At 58.4% G+C, this 16,472-nt stretch overlaps 1 protein-coding gene across 3 annotated transcripts in view; it reads right to left on the bottom strand.

Annotated features, from left to right (window-relative positions):
* Positions 1–4,552, bottom strand: part of SSBP3 (single stranded DNA binding protein 3) — a 54,778-nt gene extending 50,226 nt beyond the window's left edge. Inside the window, exons 1-4 of one of the 3 annotated variants that reach the window (XM_085067524.1) lie at positions 4,360–4,552; positions 4,172–4,244; positions 3,927–3,988; positions 3,266–3,350 (exon numbers count right to left, since the gene is read on the bottom strand). In XM_085067524.1, the coding sequence (XP_084923650.1) occupies positions 3,266–3,350; positions 3,927–3,988; positions 4,172–4,244; positions 4,360–4,415 (276 nt within the window). In that variant the 5' untranslated portion in view covers positions 4,416–4,552. The remainder of the gene's footprint in view (positions 1–3,265; positions 3,351–3,926; positions 3,989–4,171; positions 4,245–4,359) is intronic. The other 2 variants (XM_085067522.1, XM_085067523.1) reach the window with 2 other exon arrangements.
* Positions 4,553–16,472: the final 11,920 nt, after the last annotated feature.

Genomic DNA, 16,472 nt, shown 5'->3' with positions numbered 1-16,472 from the left:
TCTCCTGCACATTGACACGAGCTGGCTGTGCAGGCAGAGCAATACTACAAAAAAGTATGTAGCAACAGTCAACTAGATTTAAGTTCATTTTCTATAGCTTGAGGCCAAAATCGACTGAAGTGGTTCTGGTGATCAAGTTTTCTGCAATTCCCCTTTCTGTGTATTAGCTCTTTGACAGAAATTCACTGCGGTATTTAAACTGGCAGTCATCACCGCTAACTCAAATTGTATTGGCTTTCACGGCGTTGAAATGCTCAACTGCGACCAGCCATCGGCCAATTCCCAGATAACGCGGCAGCTGAAATCCCCTGTCATGACGAGCGATCCCCTTGCAAGCTTGCCGGCCCCAGGAGCGTGCCAGAATGCTGGCAAGCTCGCCATGGGGCTTGGAGGAGCCTAAATGAATGGCTATGGGTTGAGTTTTTGGAGTTGGTGAGTGCTCGTGGGGCTGTTACCTTGGATAAACTCTTTGGATACAAGTGGAAGAGGATGACTAACAAGCCTCCAACCAACACAACTCGATGGTTGTGGTAACAGACACGGAGTCCTGCCAGAGATGGGAGGATAGAGCAGTGCAGCATTCCTCCTGCCTGTGACAGGTGAATCCCTGCTCCCATCACTCTTCTCCCAACAAGCACCTTTCTACAAAGTCCCAGCAGGCTTTTGTCCCAGCTTGTGGGAAAACGCTCGGGGAAAAGTAAAAAGCAATATTCCCAAGTGCTCACAAGAACCCACTGTTTTCAAGGGTCGCCTCAAAAAAAAGAGTGGTGGGATTTCTCCTGACTTTATTTTCTCACTGGAGATTTAAATAGTCAAAACTGGAGAGCAAAATCGGCAATTTGTCCTGCTGCTCCTAACAGTTTTCATACAGTTATGCTGGAAGGTGAAGTGGAAATGACACAGCATGCAAATCCCATCGTTAGCACCCCGCTAACGAGGAGCGCTGCTCCCCCTTCCCCAGGATGTGTCTCCCAGGCAAGAACCCCTCTGGTGCTGGCTCTGGGAAGGCAACATACCAAGCCACAAACAGCTCCCAAAGCATCCCCTTGTTCAGTCCTTAGGGTACCACAGCCTCTGGGTAAACACACACTGTATTTTGGGCAAGCACCAAGCGGGACACATGGAGTTTGCCCATTGTTGGCCAAGTGTAGATACAACGCTCTACCAACCTGAGGCAAGACTTAGATTGGGATATTTTTAACCACAACCACCACATGAAGCAACTCATGACTCACTGATCCAGCCCCGTTTGGGGCTCATATCCCATTTTAGCTGCCATGCACCACTGATGGGTCACTGGGTTTGGTGCCTGACACTGGCCACTGTGCTCACCAGTACCAGCAGCCTGCCCCGGAAGCTGTAGAGAAACAAGGTGCTATTCACACTCCCACGGTTATCGTTCGGTTCTTTGGTCAATATTTAAGTTTTGCCCAGGTAGGTCCCTCGCCCTGCAAAGTACACGCTGTGCCAGGAAAACACTGCTCTTCAGAGAGGGACTGTACTGTGAGCATCCACCACTGGCCACACCACGGAGAAGCACAACCCTTGTCTTGGGGCCAAAACATGCCTGGGGAAACCAACCCAGTGCCTCCAAGCCAAAGCACAGGGGAGGGAAAATCTTCTTAGGAGTTACCCAAAAGGTAAAGTGCTCACTTAGAGCTGTTACAAAACTGCATTACACCGAGAATTAAAAACAATCAGGATTGTGTCTATTTACTGTAAGCTTAAAGCAACGTGTATTAAAGAAGTTTATGCGAATCATCTAATGCACTCAGGCCTATTGTTAGAATTATTACCAAGCTAAAAAAAGATTAATTTCTCTAAATACACTAAATCCTCAGACACGACGAGGAGGCTGCTGTGAATGAAGCATTACCATGTCTTGCCTGCTAATGTCATCTTCACCTGTGGCTCTATTGCCCAAAGATCTACCTTGCTCCTGATGAGCCTGCCGTCCCATCTGGGCTCTCAAAACCCCCAAAATTTGCCCCCAAAACATCCAGGAAGTGAGCAGAAGGCAACAACTGGTAGATGTGCTGCTGGTTGGCAGCTCTGACCCTTGGTTCAGGAGTTCACCCTCTTAATCCGACCCAGTGAAAACAAGCAACGCAGAGAGCGAGCGCAAGGATGGACAGACAGACAGACAAACTCCACCTAGCAAATACCCAGAAACACTTCTCCCATGACCCAGCGGGGTGGGAAGACAAGAGGCAGCTCAGCAGCCAGCCAAGGCTCTCTGGCACTGCCCGTGCCCCAGGGCAACCGCTGTGTCCAGCGCCAGCATAGGACAGCACTGTGGAGGTCCCTGAGACATTCACCCAGCCCTGCTTGCCAGCAAACCCTCACACATCCCAAGCCAGGCATGTTGAGGCAACGAGAAACTTGGGAAGGGAGGAAAAATGGTTTCCATACCATAGACTTCCCGGAGCAGACAAAACCAGCTCCTGCTACAAGGTTTAAACGCACTTGACTGGGGTCCAAGCCCACAGCCAGGTGACTAATCCTTTGATGCAAATTCCTCCCAAGGCTGCGGACGCGGGCACTGTGTGCGGGACGGGAGTGGGCAGCCCACCCATCGCCCACTGGAGCACACATGCCACGCACCTTTGCCAAGAGGTATTTCTTTGGGAGACATCTCAGTCCCAGCACCCCACCCCAGAAGCATCATCTGTCCCTGGCTCACGCCACCACCTCTGCAGAGAACAACCCAAAAACCACGGAGAACCAAGGTGCACAGTGATCAACCAACAGGGGTCTGCAACCCCAGCTTCAACACGGCAACACCTCTCCCTTGCTGGGGTCAAGGGAGGACTCAGCACACCAAGAAAGCCCCCAGCCTTGTCAAAGGCAAGGAGATATTAACTGGGGTATTCAACAGCAGTTTGGGGAATCCCCCTTCTCCTCCCCACCAAAATCCAACCCCCGCCCACCCTGCGAGGTGTCCTCAGCATGAAACATCTCACCATCACGGTGTCCTCAGCACGAAATATCTCACCATCGACCCTCTACAAACGCTTTGTTGTCCATTGCTATGCAAAACTTCTTAATTCTACCAGTAGCCCGAATGCCTTGAAGTGCTTAAGATAAGTATCTGAGCTTATTTACATAATTGCAACATTATGAAATACTGTTCAGTCAAATCAGAACATTGCTGGTTAAAAAAAACCCCACGCTTTTTGCCAGTCGGTTACGTTAGGTTGGCTCTCGGTGCGCCGGAGCTCCCCAACGCCGTAATTACCGCGAGGATTAGAAACTTGTTACTCACGTAGTCATGAAAGGCTTTGGCTTCACTCGAATGTTCACAAGTGTCTCGCCTTTCGGGAGCTGCGCAGTACAGGTCCCAAAACACGCTGCGTGGTGGGGAGAGATGGGAGAGGAGCAGTTACTCGTCACGGATCGGACACCCGGGTCAGCACAGGTAAGCAGCTTCCCACCCCACGGGGCCCACGGCTGGATGGGACCTCAGCCGGATCCAGCTGTGCATCCCAGCTTCACACCGCTGGGACCTGACCGTCAGGATAGGGGATGCCGGGTGCGCAAGGAAGCAAAAGTAGCCTCTAAGAGGTAGCACCTCGAAGGGATAACCCCCGTGGGACTTCAGGGACTTCTCCCAGCCTCGCAGCCGCCCAGCCCTGCTCCCCCGGGCGCCCCAGCGGCAGCGGCACAGCCCGGTGCCTGCGGCTGGCCCGGCAGCTCTCCAGCGGGAGCCCTGCCCGCCGCTCCCGCGGGGCCGGGGGTGGCTCCGCCGCGCCTCGACGCCCCGCGGGGAGCGGGAGCCGGGGCGGTTCGGGGCTCGCCACCGCTGCTGACTCACGCCACTGCCGGGGCTGCACCCCGCGGGGCCCCGCGCCACCGGCGCGCACCCCCCGCCCCGGGCGCCGCTCCCACCCGCGACGGGACACCCCCGCCCGCCCCCTCGCACTTACCACCACCAGGAGTGCAGGAAGCCGGGGGGCTCGCCCAGCGTGATGTTCTTCTCCCACCGGATCTGCGGGCGAGAGGAAGGCGGAGGGGGGGTGGGTTGGGAGAGGAAGCGGTGCGGGTGGGGGGTGGTCGCGGGTGGGCGTGGGCCCCCACGCGAGGCGACCCCCCGGCGCCGCCGCCGCCCCGCGCAAGATGGAGGGCGGGCGTGCGGCGGCGCACAAAGGGCGCGGGGGGCGGCGGGGCTCACCTCGGACAGGAAGGTCTGCGCAGACTTCTGGGCGCCGACGTGCAGCAGGTACTCGTAGACGTACAGCGCCAGCCTGCAACAGCCGAGCGGCGGGTCGGAGGAGGAGGAGGCGCCCCGCTCCCGCCCCGCACAAAGCCGCCCCGCCGCCACCGCCGCCCCGCTCCCCCCGCCGCCGCCGCTGCTCTTACTTCTCCCGCGCCTGCCCGTCCGAGGGCACCGCCGAGCCCTTCCCTTTGGCGAACATGGTCCGCGCCGAGGAGGAGGGGGGCGGCCGCCGGGAGCCGCCGCTGCCGCCGCCGCCGGAGCCGCTGCGCCCGCCGCCGAGGGAGCGCCGGGGGCTGTCAGAGCGCCGGCCGCCGCCGCGCCCCCATCGCCCCGCGCCCGCCGCCGCTCGCTGCGCCCAACGCGCCGCTGGCCGCGCACCCGAACGTGGCCGCGCCGGGCACCGCCCCCGCCGCCGACGGGCGCCCGCTCCCGCCAATCACGGCCCGGAGGGGGCGGGGCCTCCCCGCGCCACGCCCCGCTCCGGAGGCGGCGGGCGGCCTCCCGCGGCGGGCAGGGAGGGCGGGCGGCGGCGGCGCGCGGTCCTAGAGCGCACCCGGCTCGGCCCGCGGGCGGCGCCGCTTACCTAGCTCGGTGCGGCGCACGGGCCCTTTAAGGCGGCGGGCCGCGGCGCGGAGCGCGCGCTGATTGGCCGGGGCCGCGGAGACCTCGGAAGGGGGGACTTGAAACCGCCCGTCGGGGGGGTGAGGGGGAGCGGCGGTGCGGCCGGGCGGGCGCTGCCGCTCCGCGGCGCCGGGCGGGACCCGCCGGGGCCGGGCGGGACGGACCCGGCGGGAGGCAGGGAGGGATAGAGAGAAGGAAGGAGGGAGGGAGGCAGCCGGGGACTGGGCACGCCGCCTTCTCCTCCAGACCGGGTCCCGCCCGGCGCTGCGCACCCCAGCCCCGCTCGGCGGGCGGTCACCTCGGGGCCAGGCTCGCCCGGCTGCGCGGAGCTCTGAGTGGAGCCCAGGGACAGCCTGTCCCGGCTGCCAGCTCCAGTCACGGGGCTTGTTCGCTTCGCTGCCCTCAGAAACACGTGGGGAAAGCCACCCCTGTGGGCTGGGTGGGGGTCGCGGGGGTGGGCTGTGGGCAGCCCTTCTGACTCTCGGGGGGCTCGGGCAAGGCCACGCTGTGTCTCTGAGCACTCCTAATTTAGGAGTCAGGGCTTTGCGTCCCTCGCCCCGGCAGCATTTCTGCAGGAGCCCACCAGACTAACCATCAGCGCCGGCCTCGGGTGGCAGTGCCCACGGGGACAGATGTTGGGGCGGCACAAAAACAAGGGTTTCAAACAGCTCGTTCCCCCCGCCCTGGCCTCACCTCTACCTCCAAAGTGACTGGCTGAACAAAAACCAGCCGGGACGGCGGCTGCGCGCTGGGCAGGGGTTGTGTGATGAGTTACCCACCGCTGAAACGGGGAGGTTACTCTGAAAACACCGGGGATCTCGGGGCTGAGCGGGGCTGTGCGAGGGCAGGGAGGCTCGGAGCGGCGGCGTGGGGAGCCGCGGGGCGTGGGAGTGACTCCTGCGGCGGCGGCAGCGCTGCGGCGCCCGTGGGAATGTTCACGGCCATCGGGACCTGCCTGAGCAGGGCCAAACTCGCTTCACAGTTCAAACTGAGGTTTAAATTGAACTGGGGGTGGCGGGGTGGGGGGAAGAAAAAAAAGTCTTGCAATGCGGTAGGTCGTAAAGGATCAAAACTTGCAAGCGTCCGAGATCCTCTCAGCAGAAAGGGAAAAACCTGGGGCTTCGCCCAAGTTCTGGTTTGCAGGGTGGGGGCCGGGGTGACGGTGACAATGACAAGGCAGGCGTGTGTGGGGTTCTGCTACACGCACGCCTTCTGCAGCATAGACCGGAGGGACAGGCCAGACAAACCCCAGACTTTGTGTCTCCCGAGCCTTTGCATCCCTCTGCTCCTCTGCTGCTCTGATGGGTTCAAAAATAACTGGGAGTGTCCCCTGGGACTGAGGCTATGGGATAAATCTGACCCTACCGCAGCACGTGAGAAGTTCACTAAATATCTCTGGTTAAAAATAATACCCTGATATCCTGTACCTCCTGCGTGGAGGTGGAAAGCACTAATGCCACTGGAATGATGGGCGCTGTGCCCTCAGCAGCAAAAGGGCCTCTCTGTGCCCAGAATATTGCCCTGCGCTGCTCCTGTTCATCGGGAGTTTGTTTTCTTCTAACTCATTGATTTTTCTGGGATAGGTGAGTAGGCATAACCCAGCCACCTCCTCTCCCCAACCCCTGGAGTAGTTTAGGACATGAAGTGAGCCCAGGGAAATGAGATGGAAGATGGGATCCCTGCCTCTTTAGGTGCCTTCAGCAGTCTGGTTCCAGGTTTCCATCCAGGAGTGGAGCATGTTTCCAAGATGCTCAGAGGAAGGAGATGGGAAACCACCTTGGCTTTCCCTCCCCTCCTCTGGACAGCTGTTGTTCCCAGCTGTTTCTAGAGGAAATGGCCAAGAGCAGTTGATGAAAAACTTCCCAAAAGTGGCACCAAAAGAAAGTATCAATACTGCCATCCCAGGGTGGCAGAGCCTGACCTGCCAGCTGCCAAATGCCAGCACAGCAAGGGCAGAAACTCCCAGCTTGTGTGAATTCACCGGGCACCGGCCCTGCCTTCGCATCTTCCGCGACCTGATGATTAGAGCAAATTATAAGCTGGTGCTTTGGACCAACTTAGCCAAAGATCAGAAGGGAGACTAATTTCATATCATCACCACCGCAGAATGCAATTAAATGGCTCTGCAAAGTTTTAACGCAAGTTATGACAGGAAATTTAGGAAAAAATAAATCCCCACACCCAAAGCCAGCAGCTTCATCTAGGTGAGTCGCAGGAGGATGTACCATGGCTACTGAGCATTCCCAAGGCTTGGAGGACGACCTGGGGGTTACCCTACTTGGCCAGACTTTCTCTTCACCAGGAGTTTTTCTTGGGTTGCAGCAATTAAAGCACCAGAAGTCATTAGAAAACCCCAAACCAGCACCCAGCTGGTTGTTTTAAACACCTGCCTGTGGATTTCTCCCAGCTGTCATGGTGTCCCCCATGCCAGGGCTGTGTTGCATGGCACCCACCTAGTGGGTACCCAACAGATCCTGCTCTCCTGAGCCCAAAGGCAGGAGAAGGTGCTGGGTGCCAGGGAGAGAAGGCAGCATCCCCTGGGCACAGCAAAGGGAAGGCTCAAATTTACTGCACACTGCCAGCAGCTCCGCTGGGACTGCTGTGGGATCCCCGTGGGCAGGCTCCCAGTGGGCAGGGATGTGCAGCAGGAAGGACAGGTTTGGGAGGGAGTAGCTGTGGGAAGAGTGGCCTCTCCACATTGCATATTAATGCTCCTTGTGCTTTAATTGCGGTGGGACCTCTCGCGCAGAGCCATTAGCATGCAATGCGGAGGAACATGTATTTTTGGGATGCCTGCCTGGCTTGCAGACTCTCAGCCATGGGGAGGGGGTAGGCTGTGGGATGCAGGGAGAGGTGTCTCGTCCTCCCCTAGGGACGCCGCTGGAGTCGCAGCTCCTTCCTCGAGCCCCTGAATCATCCCTGCTGCCATCTGCTGCACCCTCGCTCTTCCCCGCAGATGTCCTTCTTCCTTCCCCAGAAGGAGATGAGAACCGAGGATGAGGTGCCAAACACGACTTCAAACAGCATCTAATAAAACACGGGATTAATTTCTTCTGACTGGTGCTCAATGGCTCTGATTAAGCAGAGCAGGATTTAATTAGCTTGTTTGGACTGCCTCGAAGCCCGTGCCAAAGGTGGGAGAGTCTCAGTGGCTCGGTCTCCCCCGGCCCCAACCAAGAGCTGATGTGAGCCTGCAGGACCTTCCCCTTGCAGAGCAGAGCCCACTGCCTGCCCTGCCAGGTTGGCAGCTCCTTCAGGATCCTGTGACCACCCTTTACCACCCAGGATGAGTGCCCTTGGTTGGGCTTAATCCCAGTGACACCCGTGTGGCAGGCACAGGGGAATGAGAGGAGCAGGGTGGGGGACACAAGTTGGTGGCCCCACCAAGGAGACACTACAATCTTCCCCAACAGCATCTCATCCTCTGAACCCCACACCTCCTGGCACAAACCAAACTTGCCCTGCCACCAAGACCTTGAATTTAAAGTAACCCTCTTCTCTCCCTGATTTACTACCAGTTGCTGGCTCCTCTCCTCTCCCTCCGCCTGTCTCCTTTAACCCATTTCATTATCTATGCTAGCTTAGGCTTGTCTATGTGGGAACATCATGGTGAAGTTATTGCAAAATAGATGGGCTGTGAATGTAAAGCGTGGCAGCTATTCCCCAGCAGCTCCCTGCTTGGCAGCTCCAATTCCTCACCCGCAATTCCTGCGCTAACCTCGGCTGTAGGCAGGCACTGCAAAGTGCCGAGCAGGAGCACCCGTGTGGGACATGGCTCCTGGGCTTTCCCCAGGGAAGGCTGGGAAACCATGCTGCGTTCCCAGAGCTGGTGCTCCTGGGATTTTAACTCTGCGGGTTCCTGTCGTTTCAGAGGAGACAAACAGAGGTAGAAGGCTCAAAGGGAGAAAGCGACGGAGATAAGAGCCAAGGAGCAAGACTTCCCTGTCTGAGGAACATGGACAACTTGCAAGCCCCAAACTCACATTCGTGGTTTGACTCCCAAGGAATGGGGCAAAGGCAAAACCCAAAATGTCAAACTCTGGTTACCCCACAAAGTGTCACCTCTGCCCACCTCTTGCCAGTGCCAGCTGCTCTGGGTGAGTCTGATTCTCCTGTTTCCCACTTCCTTTGCCACTAGCCTACATCTCGCTGTGAGGGACATTTTGCAATGAAATATCCCCTCCTGAAGAAAAAGCAGCATGCAGAGGCTGTGGTCCTGCATGGTGACCGCCCCCAGCCTGGCTCCCAGCAGTGCTGCTGACATTCCCATGTGATACTGTCTGTGTCTGACCCTGCTCCTTCCCTGTGGCTGAGTTCTGGTGGCTGCTGTGTGGGGCCAAGCAGGGCACCAGCGTGAGGTGAGCATGCTGCAAGGGGTTACATCTAAGTGCTGCCTGTAGGTCTCCTATGGCAATGGCATAGCAGGGACACTCCCAGGACATGCCAGGACATCCTTCTGTGTGCCTGCAGACCCTACAGATGATGGGATAGTGTCTGTCTTGGAGTTTTCTCGGTCATCCCAGATGGACAGCCTCTGAGCTGTGTCCAGTGTCAGCCATTCTCAAGTGAAGGATCGCAGACTCTCCAGGGTGGCAGCAGTTTTCAGCTGCCTTGGAAGCCAGGCAGAAACCCCACCACACCACCTAAGTATTTGCAGTTCAACATCAGTGGTTTCCTCACCCCCCTGCCCTTGGCAAGGAGGGGTTTAGACAGGGAACAGGCGCCCAGCCGGCATTACGGGATCTAAATCCAGCTCTGCTGGGTCTGGTTTTGAGCCTCCTCTCTCTGCTGTTGCAGAACCTTTGGGTCCTATCTCTCCTGTTTCTTCTCCAGGCTGAGTCCCTTATCTGTCACCTCTTCCATCTGTCTCCGCCTGATATGTGCTGCCGGCAGTGCCCTGAGCCAGCCACCCCCTCCAGCGTCCTGCAGTGGGGCCAGAGTGCCTCTGATGGGGATGACCTTGGGTTTTGGAGCAGACCTTCTCCCTTGCTGCCACTGGCCCCAAGGGTGCTTCCACAGCAGGGTGGACCAGTGCCAGGTGTGTGCGTGGAGCTGAAAATCTGCTGCCAGCACGGTGACAGTTTGGGTACTTATTTTAGCAGCCTTATTTTAGGTAAAAAGCTGCTGCAGGGTGAGCTGTGGTCCAACTGGCTCTGCTGCCCACGAGGATTTCCTCCATCACTCCTGGGAATTTTGTGGGAGGGAAGGGGACCTCAGGGCTATAGGAAAGGCTTTCCAGTCAGCAACCTGCCATTGGAGCCAGCATCCTCAGGGACACTCGCCTCTGCAACATCCCCCAAGGTTTCAAACCCAGATCTTGCTGCTTGGAGGGCTCGTTCTGGCTCTGCTCACACACCCAGCCATGCATGGCCACCTCGCTTCCCAACAGGCAGTGAGGGGACCTGGCTGGTGCTCATCCGTCCCCTGGCCTGCAGAATGCTGTACAGAACAGACTTGCCCCCAGGCCATAGACCACATGCCCTTTCCTGCTCCTACACTGCACTGAGAACTCCTTTCCCTAACTCAAAAAAAACCCCCAAACCAACCCATTTTATCAAGCCCATGTTTCCCTGGCTTGCACCTTCACTTTGTCATAAGGAAACGCTGTGACTGGCTCTCCCTGCTGGGACCTGCAGGCAGGGAGCCACTTCCCCCCCTTCCCTGAGCTTTTACCTTTACCGTTTTCAGTGTGGTCTCTCCCTTCTCCCTCTGAGCACTCACCGCTCACATCCAGCCTGCACGACTTGCTGACCCAGCACTCCTGCCCGCTCCTCCATCCGTTTTGCCTCCACACGTAATGCACTTTCATAATCTTCCCCAGGAAGGTCGTGCAGAGCAGGTCACAGTGCCGCATGGGGGGCTGTGACAGCACAGGGGTCCCCATGCACTGCCTGGGGCTCTGCAGCTGGGTTTCCCTCACCATCCACCCCAGCACTTGGCCCAAACACCTGCCAGGATGTGGGAAACCCCAAAATACCTAGTTAGAGGGCTGCCTGCAGGACAGCAATGCTCCTCTGCCATGGCCCCGCTGTGCCAGTTGTGTCATGTCACTGGTCCCAGGAGTTTTGCACTGAGCCAGGTTCAGGATTTAGGCTGCCCACAGCCTCCCCACACCCTGGTCCTGGTTGCTGCCAGATGAGTGAGGAGTGGGCAAAGGCTGCTGACTGCCTGCAACAACAGCCTGGGGGAAACAAACAGCCCAGATGTGAACCCCAACCAGATGTGTGCAACAGCCCAGATGGGAACTGTAGCCCAGCTCTGCCAGTGCTACAAGCTGAGGGATGCTTTGTGCCACTATCCCAGTGCCTCCCTCTGCTCCTAAATCTCTTCTGGGGGCTTTGCCATGCCCACAGTGTGCCCATGGCCACTGCCATCATCCCACCCAGCAGGAAACACGAGAGCCATCCAAAGCCTTTCCTATTCAAATCGGTGGAGGCGTGGGCTGCTCACCACAGGGCTTCGTTAGCTTAATGAGTGAATTTCAAAGCTGGGCTTTCAGATGACATTTGGGCATACAGCTTTGGGCAAAAGACTTTTGGAGTGCCAGGCTAGAACACAGTCTCCATGTCTCCAAAAATCCTCATCTTCTGGTTTCTGAGTGAAATAATAACCAAACCAGGAGACTCTCATAAAGGAAATCAGCAAAGACAACTACTTTTATATGTGCGCTTAAGTATTTAGGTCAGTATTTTTAGAATAAATAGCCGTGGGTTGGTTCCTATCTTTTCACTTTCATTTTTCACACTTCAGCTTCATTTTCCTGAATCTGGATATACTGAAGCAGCAATTGGGTTTTTCAAAGCACTCACACCTACCAGTGCGCTGACCTCACTGCCTCCTGCTTCTCCATGGCTCCTCTGGCCTCTTCTTCTCCCCTGAGGTATCACCACAATTAGGGGCTGTATCTATCCCCCTCTGCTGTAAACATTTCCCCGAGAGCTGATGAGGGAAAGGAGGAAATGGGCTGTGTGGGATCAGCTCTGCAAGGAGGTGAGGATCTTTGCTGGTCTGAACCGGGAAAGTTGCCTTGCCATGGCCCACGATGGATGTGTGTGGCACTCTGCACGTCTCCAGTCCTGCTCCCAATGCCATCCAGTTCCTTCTTGCTCCAAAGACAGCCCTGGCCACGAGCTGGGCGTTGCACCCTGCAGCCTGCTATTAAAAGCAAACCATCTAGAAGAGTCCTTCGGAGTGAAAGCAGCTTTTAAAGGAAACATTGGCAGCCTCGTTTGGCTGCAACAGCGCCTGCTTTGCTAACGGCCTCCAAAATTAGAAGAGGCTCAGAAACTTAGGATGGATGTTACTGCAGCAGAGTGGGGAGGGGGTATGAGGGGGAGGCTCCAGCCTGCTCAGCCTCAGCTGTGCTTCCCCAGGAATCAGGGTGCTGCTCCATAGCTCATCGATACGACCCTTTTTTGGGGGGAGAAGAACAGATTGGCATGGGAAGAGAGCATGGGGCACAATGCCTGGCCGGCGTGGAAATCCCGGGCATGCACGTGCTGTTGGAAGAAGCAGCGATCTCTGCTGTGCTAAACATGCTCCACGGGAGCGACGGAGATGTGCCAAAGCCTCTTCATGACTTAGCTCCTAATAAACACGCTGCGGATGGGAAACGAGCCCTCGGCTTCCCCCAGCGTGGGCGAGCGGCGAGCTCACCCCAGCCATGCTCCAGCCCCACAAGCTGGGGGAGCTGGGGGGCATGGGGCACATCCCTGCTGATCCCTGGAGCTGGGTCTAGCCTCCTGCCTGCCCTGCGTTGCCCCTGGGAGAGTTTTTTCCCGAAGTAAAGCCTTCCTCCTCTCCGGCTCAACGCCTGTTTCACCTCCAAGAGTTATTCACAGATAAACTCCATAAATTTGGGGGACAGCCATTTTATCACTCCTGGCAGCTCTGTGCATTGCCTGCCACAAGGTGAAGCCGCGGGAGCTGGGAAGGGATGGAAAAACCAGCTCCTGGGAGAGCTGGAGCAGCGGGGTGCCTGGTCAGAACCAGCTCCGCTCTGGGACAGCTGGGGTCACAGCCAGCCAGATCCTGCCCCAGCTCTTGCTGCTCACCTGGGGTTTCTGAGGCTTTGTTAGATACAGGGAGGCTCGACAGCAGAAAACCTCCTCCTCCTCCCTGCCTTGCCTCCATGGATGATTTATTTCGACATGCGATTCCATCCTGTTTTGCTGCATCACTCCAGGCGCTTTATTGCCTCTGGCCTGGGCTGGCGACATCCCTGCACCCATCCCTGGCCTCCCGGGAGCAGAAAGGAGCCCTCAAGCCCCTGTCACCAGGACTCGTCATGACACCAAAATGCTCCCAAGTTTTGGTGGTTAGTTGGCCTTTCCTGACCTCCCAGAGCAGCTTCCCTTCTCCTGGCTCCTTCCTTGAAAGTGTTGGTCCATCACTGCCTGGCAGCTTCCAACTGGGGCTGTTTAGGATGCCCATCGCTGGGAAGGATGCCTGTGCTTATCAATGCACTGGGAATATTTTGCTGGAACATCACCTGTAAAAATAAATACATTTAAAAAATTTCCATCTTTAATTTTGCCCTACTCTTACCAAGGCGCAGGGGTCTATTCAGTAGATCTAATGGCTCTGTGAGCCTCTGAAGTGACATGGCCCTTGTCCATAGTGGGTGTGTGGGCAGTGTGCTCTTGCAGATGGGCACCACTGCCATTCCAGCTGGACACAGACCTGGGCAGGCTGCATTCCTGCCCAGGACACTGCACTCCAGCCTGCTGCAGGACTGTCCTTCCACCAGGCACCGCTGGTGGCAGTTTGGATTTTGAATTTCAGTTTTGACCAAGCTATAGGTTGTTTTGTTTTCATATTGCTGCCAGCCTGGTATTCCCTTTTCCCATGGGAAACCAAAACTCCAGGGCATGATGTCTGCTGGAGGTGCTGATGGGGAAGACAGGAGAGGGGCTTGCAGCCAACTGGGGCACCACACACTCCCTGCATCCCCCCCAAAACTAACCCCTCCATTTCACAGCCTTCCTGGAGCGCAGTGCAGCCATTGAGAGGGGCTGCATTTGCTGTCTAAAATTCCCTGTCTTCTAACAAGGCTTTTTCCCCTCTAAACCTGCGAGCAGGAAGAACCCCCTCCTCGTCTGGGCGAGATTTCCACACCTCGGTGGCGGTGGCGAGCGCTCTGCATGGCTCGCATTCAAATGAACCCGGCGCAGGCAGGCGGGCAGCGGCACCGCGGGGCTGCCACCCATCCCCTCTCCCAGCCCGCCCCACGCCCGCGGAGCCGCCGATGTTTTTGGGAAGGAGTCTTTAGTGGGGTTGGGGTTTCTGGGTCTGGCGGGAGCTGCGGTGTTGGGGTTTCCTGTTTACCCGCGCAGCTGTGCCGGCGGTTGGAGGGAGGTCGGTGCTGGAGGGAGGTCGGCGTTGGCCAAAACATCATCGGTGCCAAAACATCGCCGGTGCCTTAACCGGCTCCGGAGCCCAAGGCCTGCGTGCAGAATCCCAACCAGCAAAAGGCTTTTTATGAAGGCAGCAGCAGCAGCGATCCGCTGGTAGATGCTGCATGCGCATAATTAATTAAATCGCATAATTAATAACCCTGCATTATTGATAAAGGCCTGGGGGGCGTCCCCACCGTAACCAGGGGGCGAGTGCCACCCTGGCCCGGCAGCCCCGCGCGTGGGGACGATGTGTCCGGCGGGACGCGGCGGCGAAGCCCCGCGCCGGCAGCACCCGAAGCGCGGCGGACACGCGTGGGTGCGATGCCTTGCCGTCGCTCCCCTCCCCCAGGCCGGCAGGAAGGCGGGCAGGGGGCGGGCGGCGGGGCCGTACCGTAGCCCGGTCCCTATCCCGGCCCGTTCCCTCCCCCCTCGCTCCGTGTCCCCCCCGGGGCCGCGCGGCGCCGAGCGGGCGGGGCGGGGCGCGGAAGGGGCTTCTTGAAACCGCCGCGCGCCCATTGGCGGAGCCTCGCCCCGCCCCTGCCCTCCTCCTCCTCCTCTCACCCCCCTTGCCTCCCGCCCTCCCCGCTCCTGGGGGCCCGGGGGGTGCCGGAGGGCGCCGTCCCCCCGCGGTGCCCGCCCCCGGCCGCGGGGACAGGCGGGGACAGGCGGGGACAGGCGGGGCGGGTCGCGGCGCTGGGCCGGGCCGGGGGGGCGGGGGGAGCAGCGCTGCCGCTCGGACCAACGGCGCCCCCTGGCGGCGCGCGGCAGCGCCGGTACCGCCCGGACCCGCGGGGGTGCCGTGTGTGTCCCCTCCCGTGTCCGTGTGTCCCCTCCCGTGTCCGTGTGTCCCCTCCCGTGTCCGTGTGTGCCCCGTGTCCGTGTGTCCCCTCCCGTGTCCGTGTGTCCGCTCCTGTGTCCGTGTGTCCCCTCCCGTGTCCGTGTGTCCTCCCGTGTCCGTGTGTCCCCTCCCGTGTGCGTGTGTCTCCTCCCGTGTCCGTGTGTACCCTCCCGTGTCCGTGTGTCACCCGTGTCCATATGTCCCCCGTGTCCGTGTGTCACCCGTGTCCGTGTGTACCCTCCCGTGTCCGTGTGTCCTCCCGTGTCCGTGTGTCCCCTCCCGTGTCCGTGTGTCCTCCCGTGTCCGTGTGTCCCCTCCCGTGTCCGTGTGTCCCCTCCCGTGTCCGTGTGTCCCCCGTGTCTTGTGTCCCCTCCCGTGTCTGTGTGTCCCCCCATGTCTTGTGTCCTCCCGTGTCCGTATGTCCCCCGTGTCTTGTGTCCGTGTGTCCCCCCATGCCCCTGTGTCCTCCTGTGCCCTGTGTCCCTGTGGCCCCCAGGGGTTCCTGTCCCCGCGTACCCCCGGCATCCTGTGCCGGTCCCACCCCCTCCCGTGGGTGTCTCTGTCCCTGTGTACCCCCAGTGTCCTGTCCCCGTGTGCCCACACCTGTCCTGAATCTGTGTAACCCCTCAGGTTGTCCAAGTGTTCCTGGACTGCCCTGGCACAGCCCTGTCCTCATGTACCCCCTGAGTGCTCCTGTCCTCATGGATTTTCCGGGGCTCTCCCTGCTCTTGTGGACCCCTGGAGCTATTCCTGTCCCCATGGACCCCCCTTGCAGTCCCTGCCCATATGGGCCACCAGCGCCTCCCAAGCCTTCTCCAGAAAGTCCTGCTTCCCACTGGCCTTTTCCTGCTGCCCTGCAAGCACCAAGGAACCTCTGGGGCTCCCCATCCCTGTCAGGGCTGGACGCTGCCTGGGTGTCCCTTGTCACATGCTGCCCCGTTCAAACAAACCCTCATTGCTCTGGGCTTTGGTGTCTCAATTACACCCAAACGAAACGCCAGAGCGAGCCAGAGCCTGGCTCAGCCCTGTGGCATACAGCCTCCATCATCCTCTCCCTGGCAAGCAGGCAAGCTGGCCTTGAAATTAAGTAAATACCAATGGAGGAGTTGAAAAATAGGTTACCTTGTAATTGAATTTTTTTAAAAATTTTTTTGGTTTTTTGTCTGCAGCTAAAGAAAAATTAGCCTCCCTCCTATCTTGTGCAGTGTGTTTTAGAACCTACCGGGGTGTGTAGTAGCTGAAGGGGTGGCATGACAGCTCCTTGGCCCAGCCTTTCCCGCTGCCTCGCTTCTGAGATTGGCTTCTTTTTGTCCCTTTCCCCAGCCTTTTAACTCCAGGCGCTGCCAGGGAAATCTAAAGCTTTGATAGCTTGGAGGAGCCAAGAACAGGACTCCTGGCA

Source organism: Lichenostomus cassidix, chromosome 8 (genome assembly GCF_008360975.1).
Source record: "Lichenostomus cassidix isolate B80296 chromosome 8, HeHo_3.0, whole genome shotgun sequence".
Taxonomy (NCBI): domain Eukaryota; kingdom Metazoa; phylum Chordata; class Aves; order Passeriformes; family Meliphagidae; genus Lichenostomus; species Lichenostomus cassidix.
Note: the sequence above shows the minus strand (reverse complement) of the source record. Positions and strands in the feature narration are given on the sequence as shown.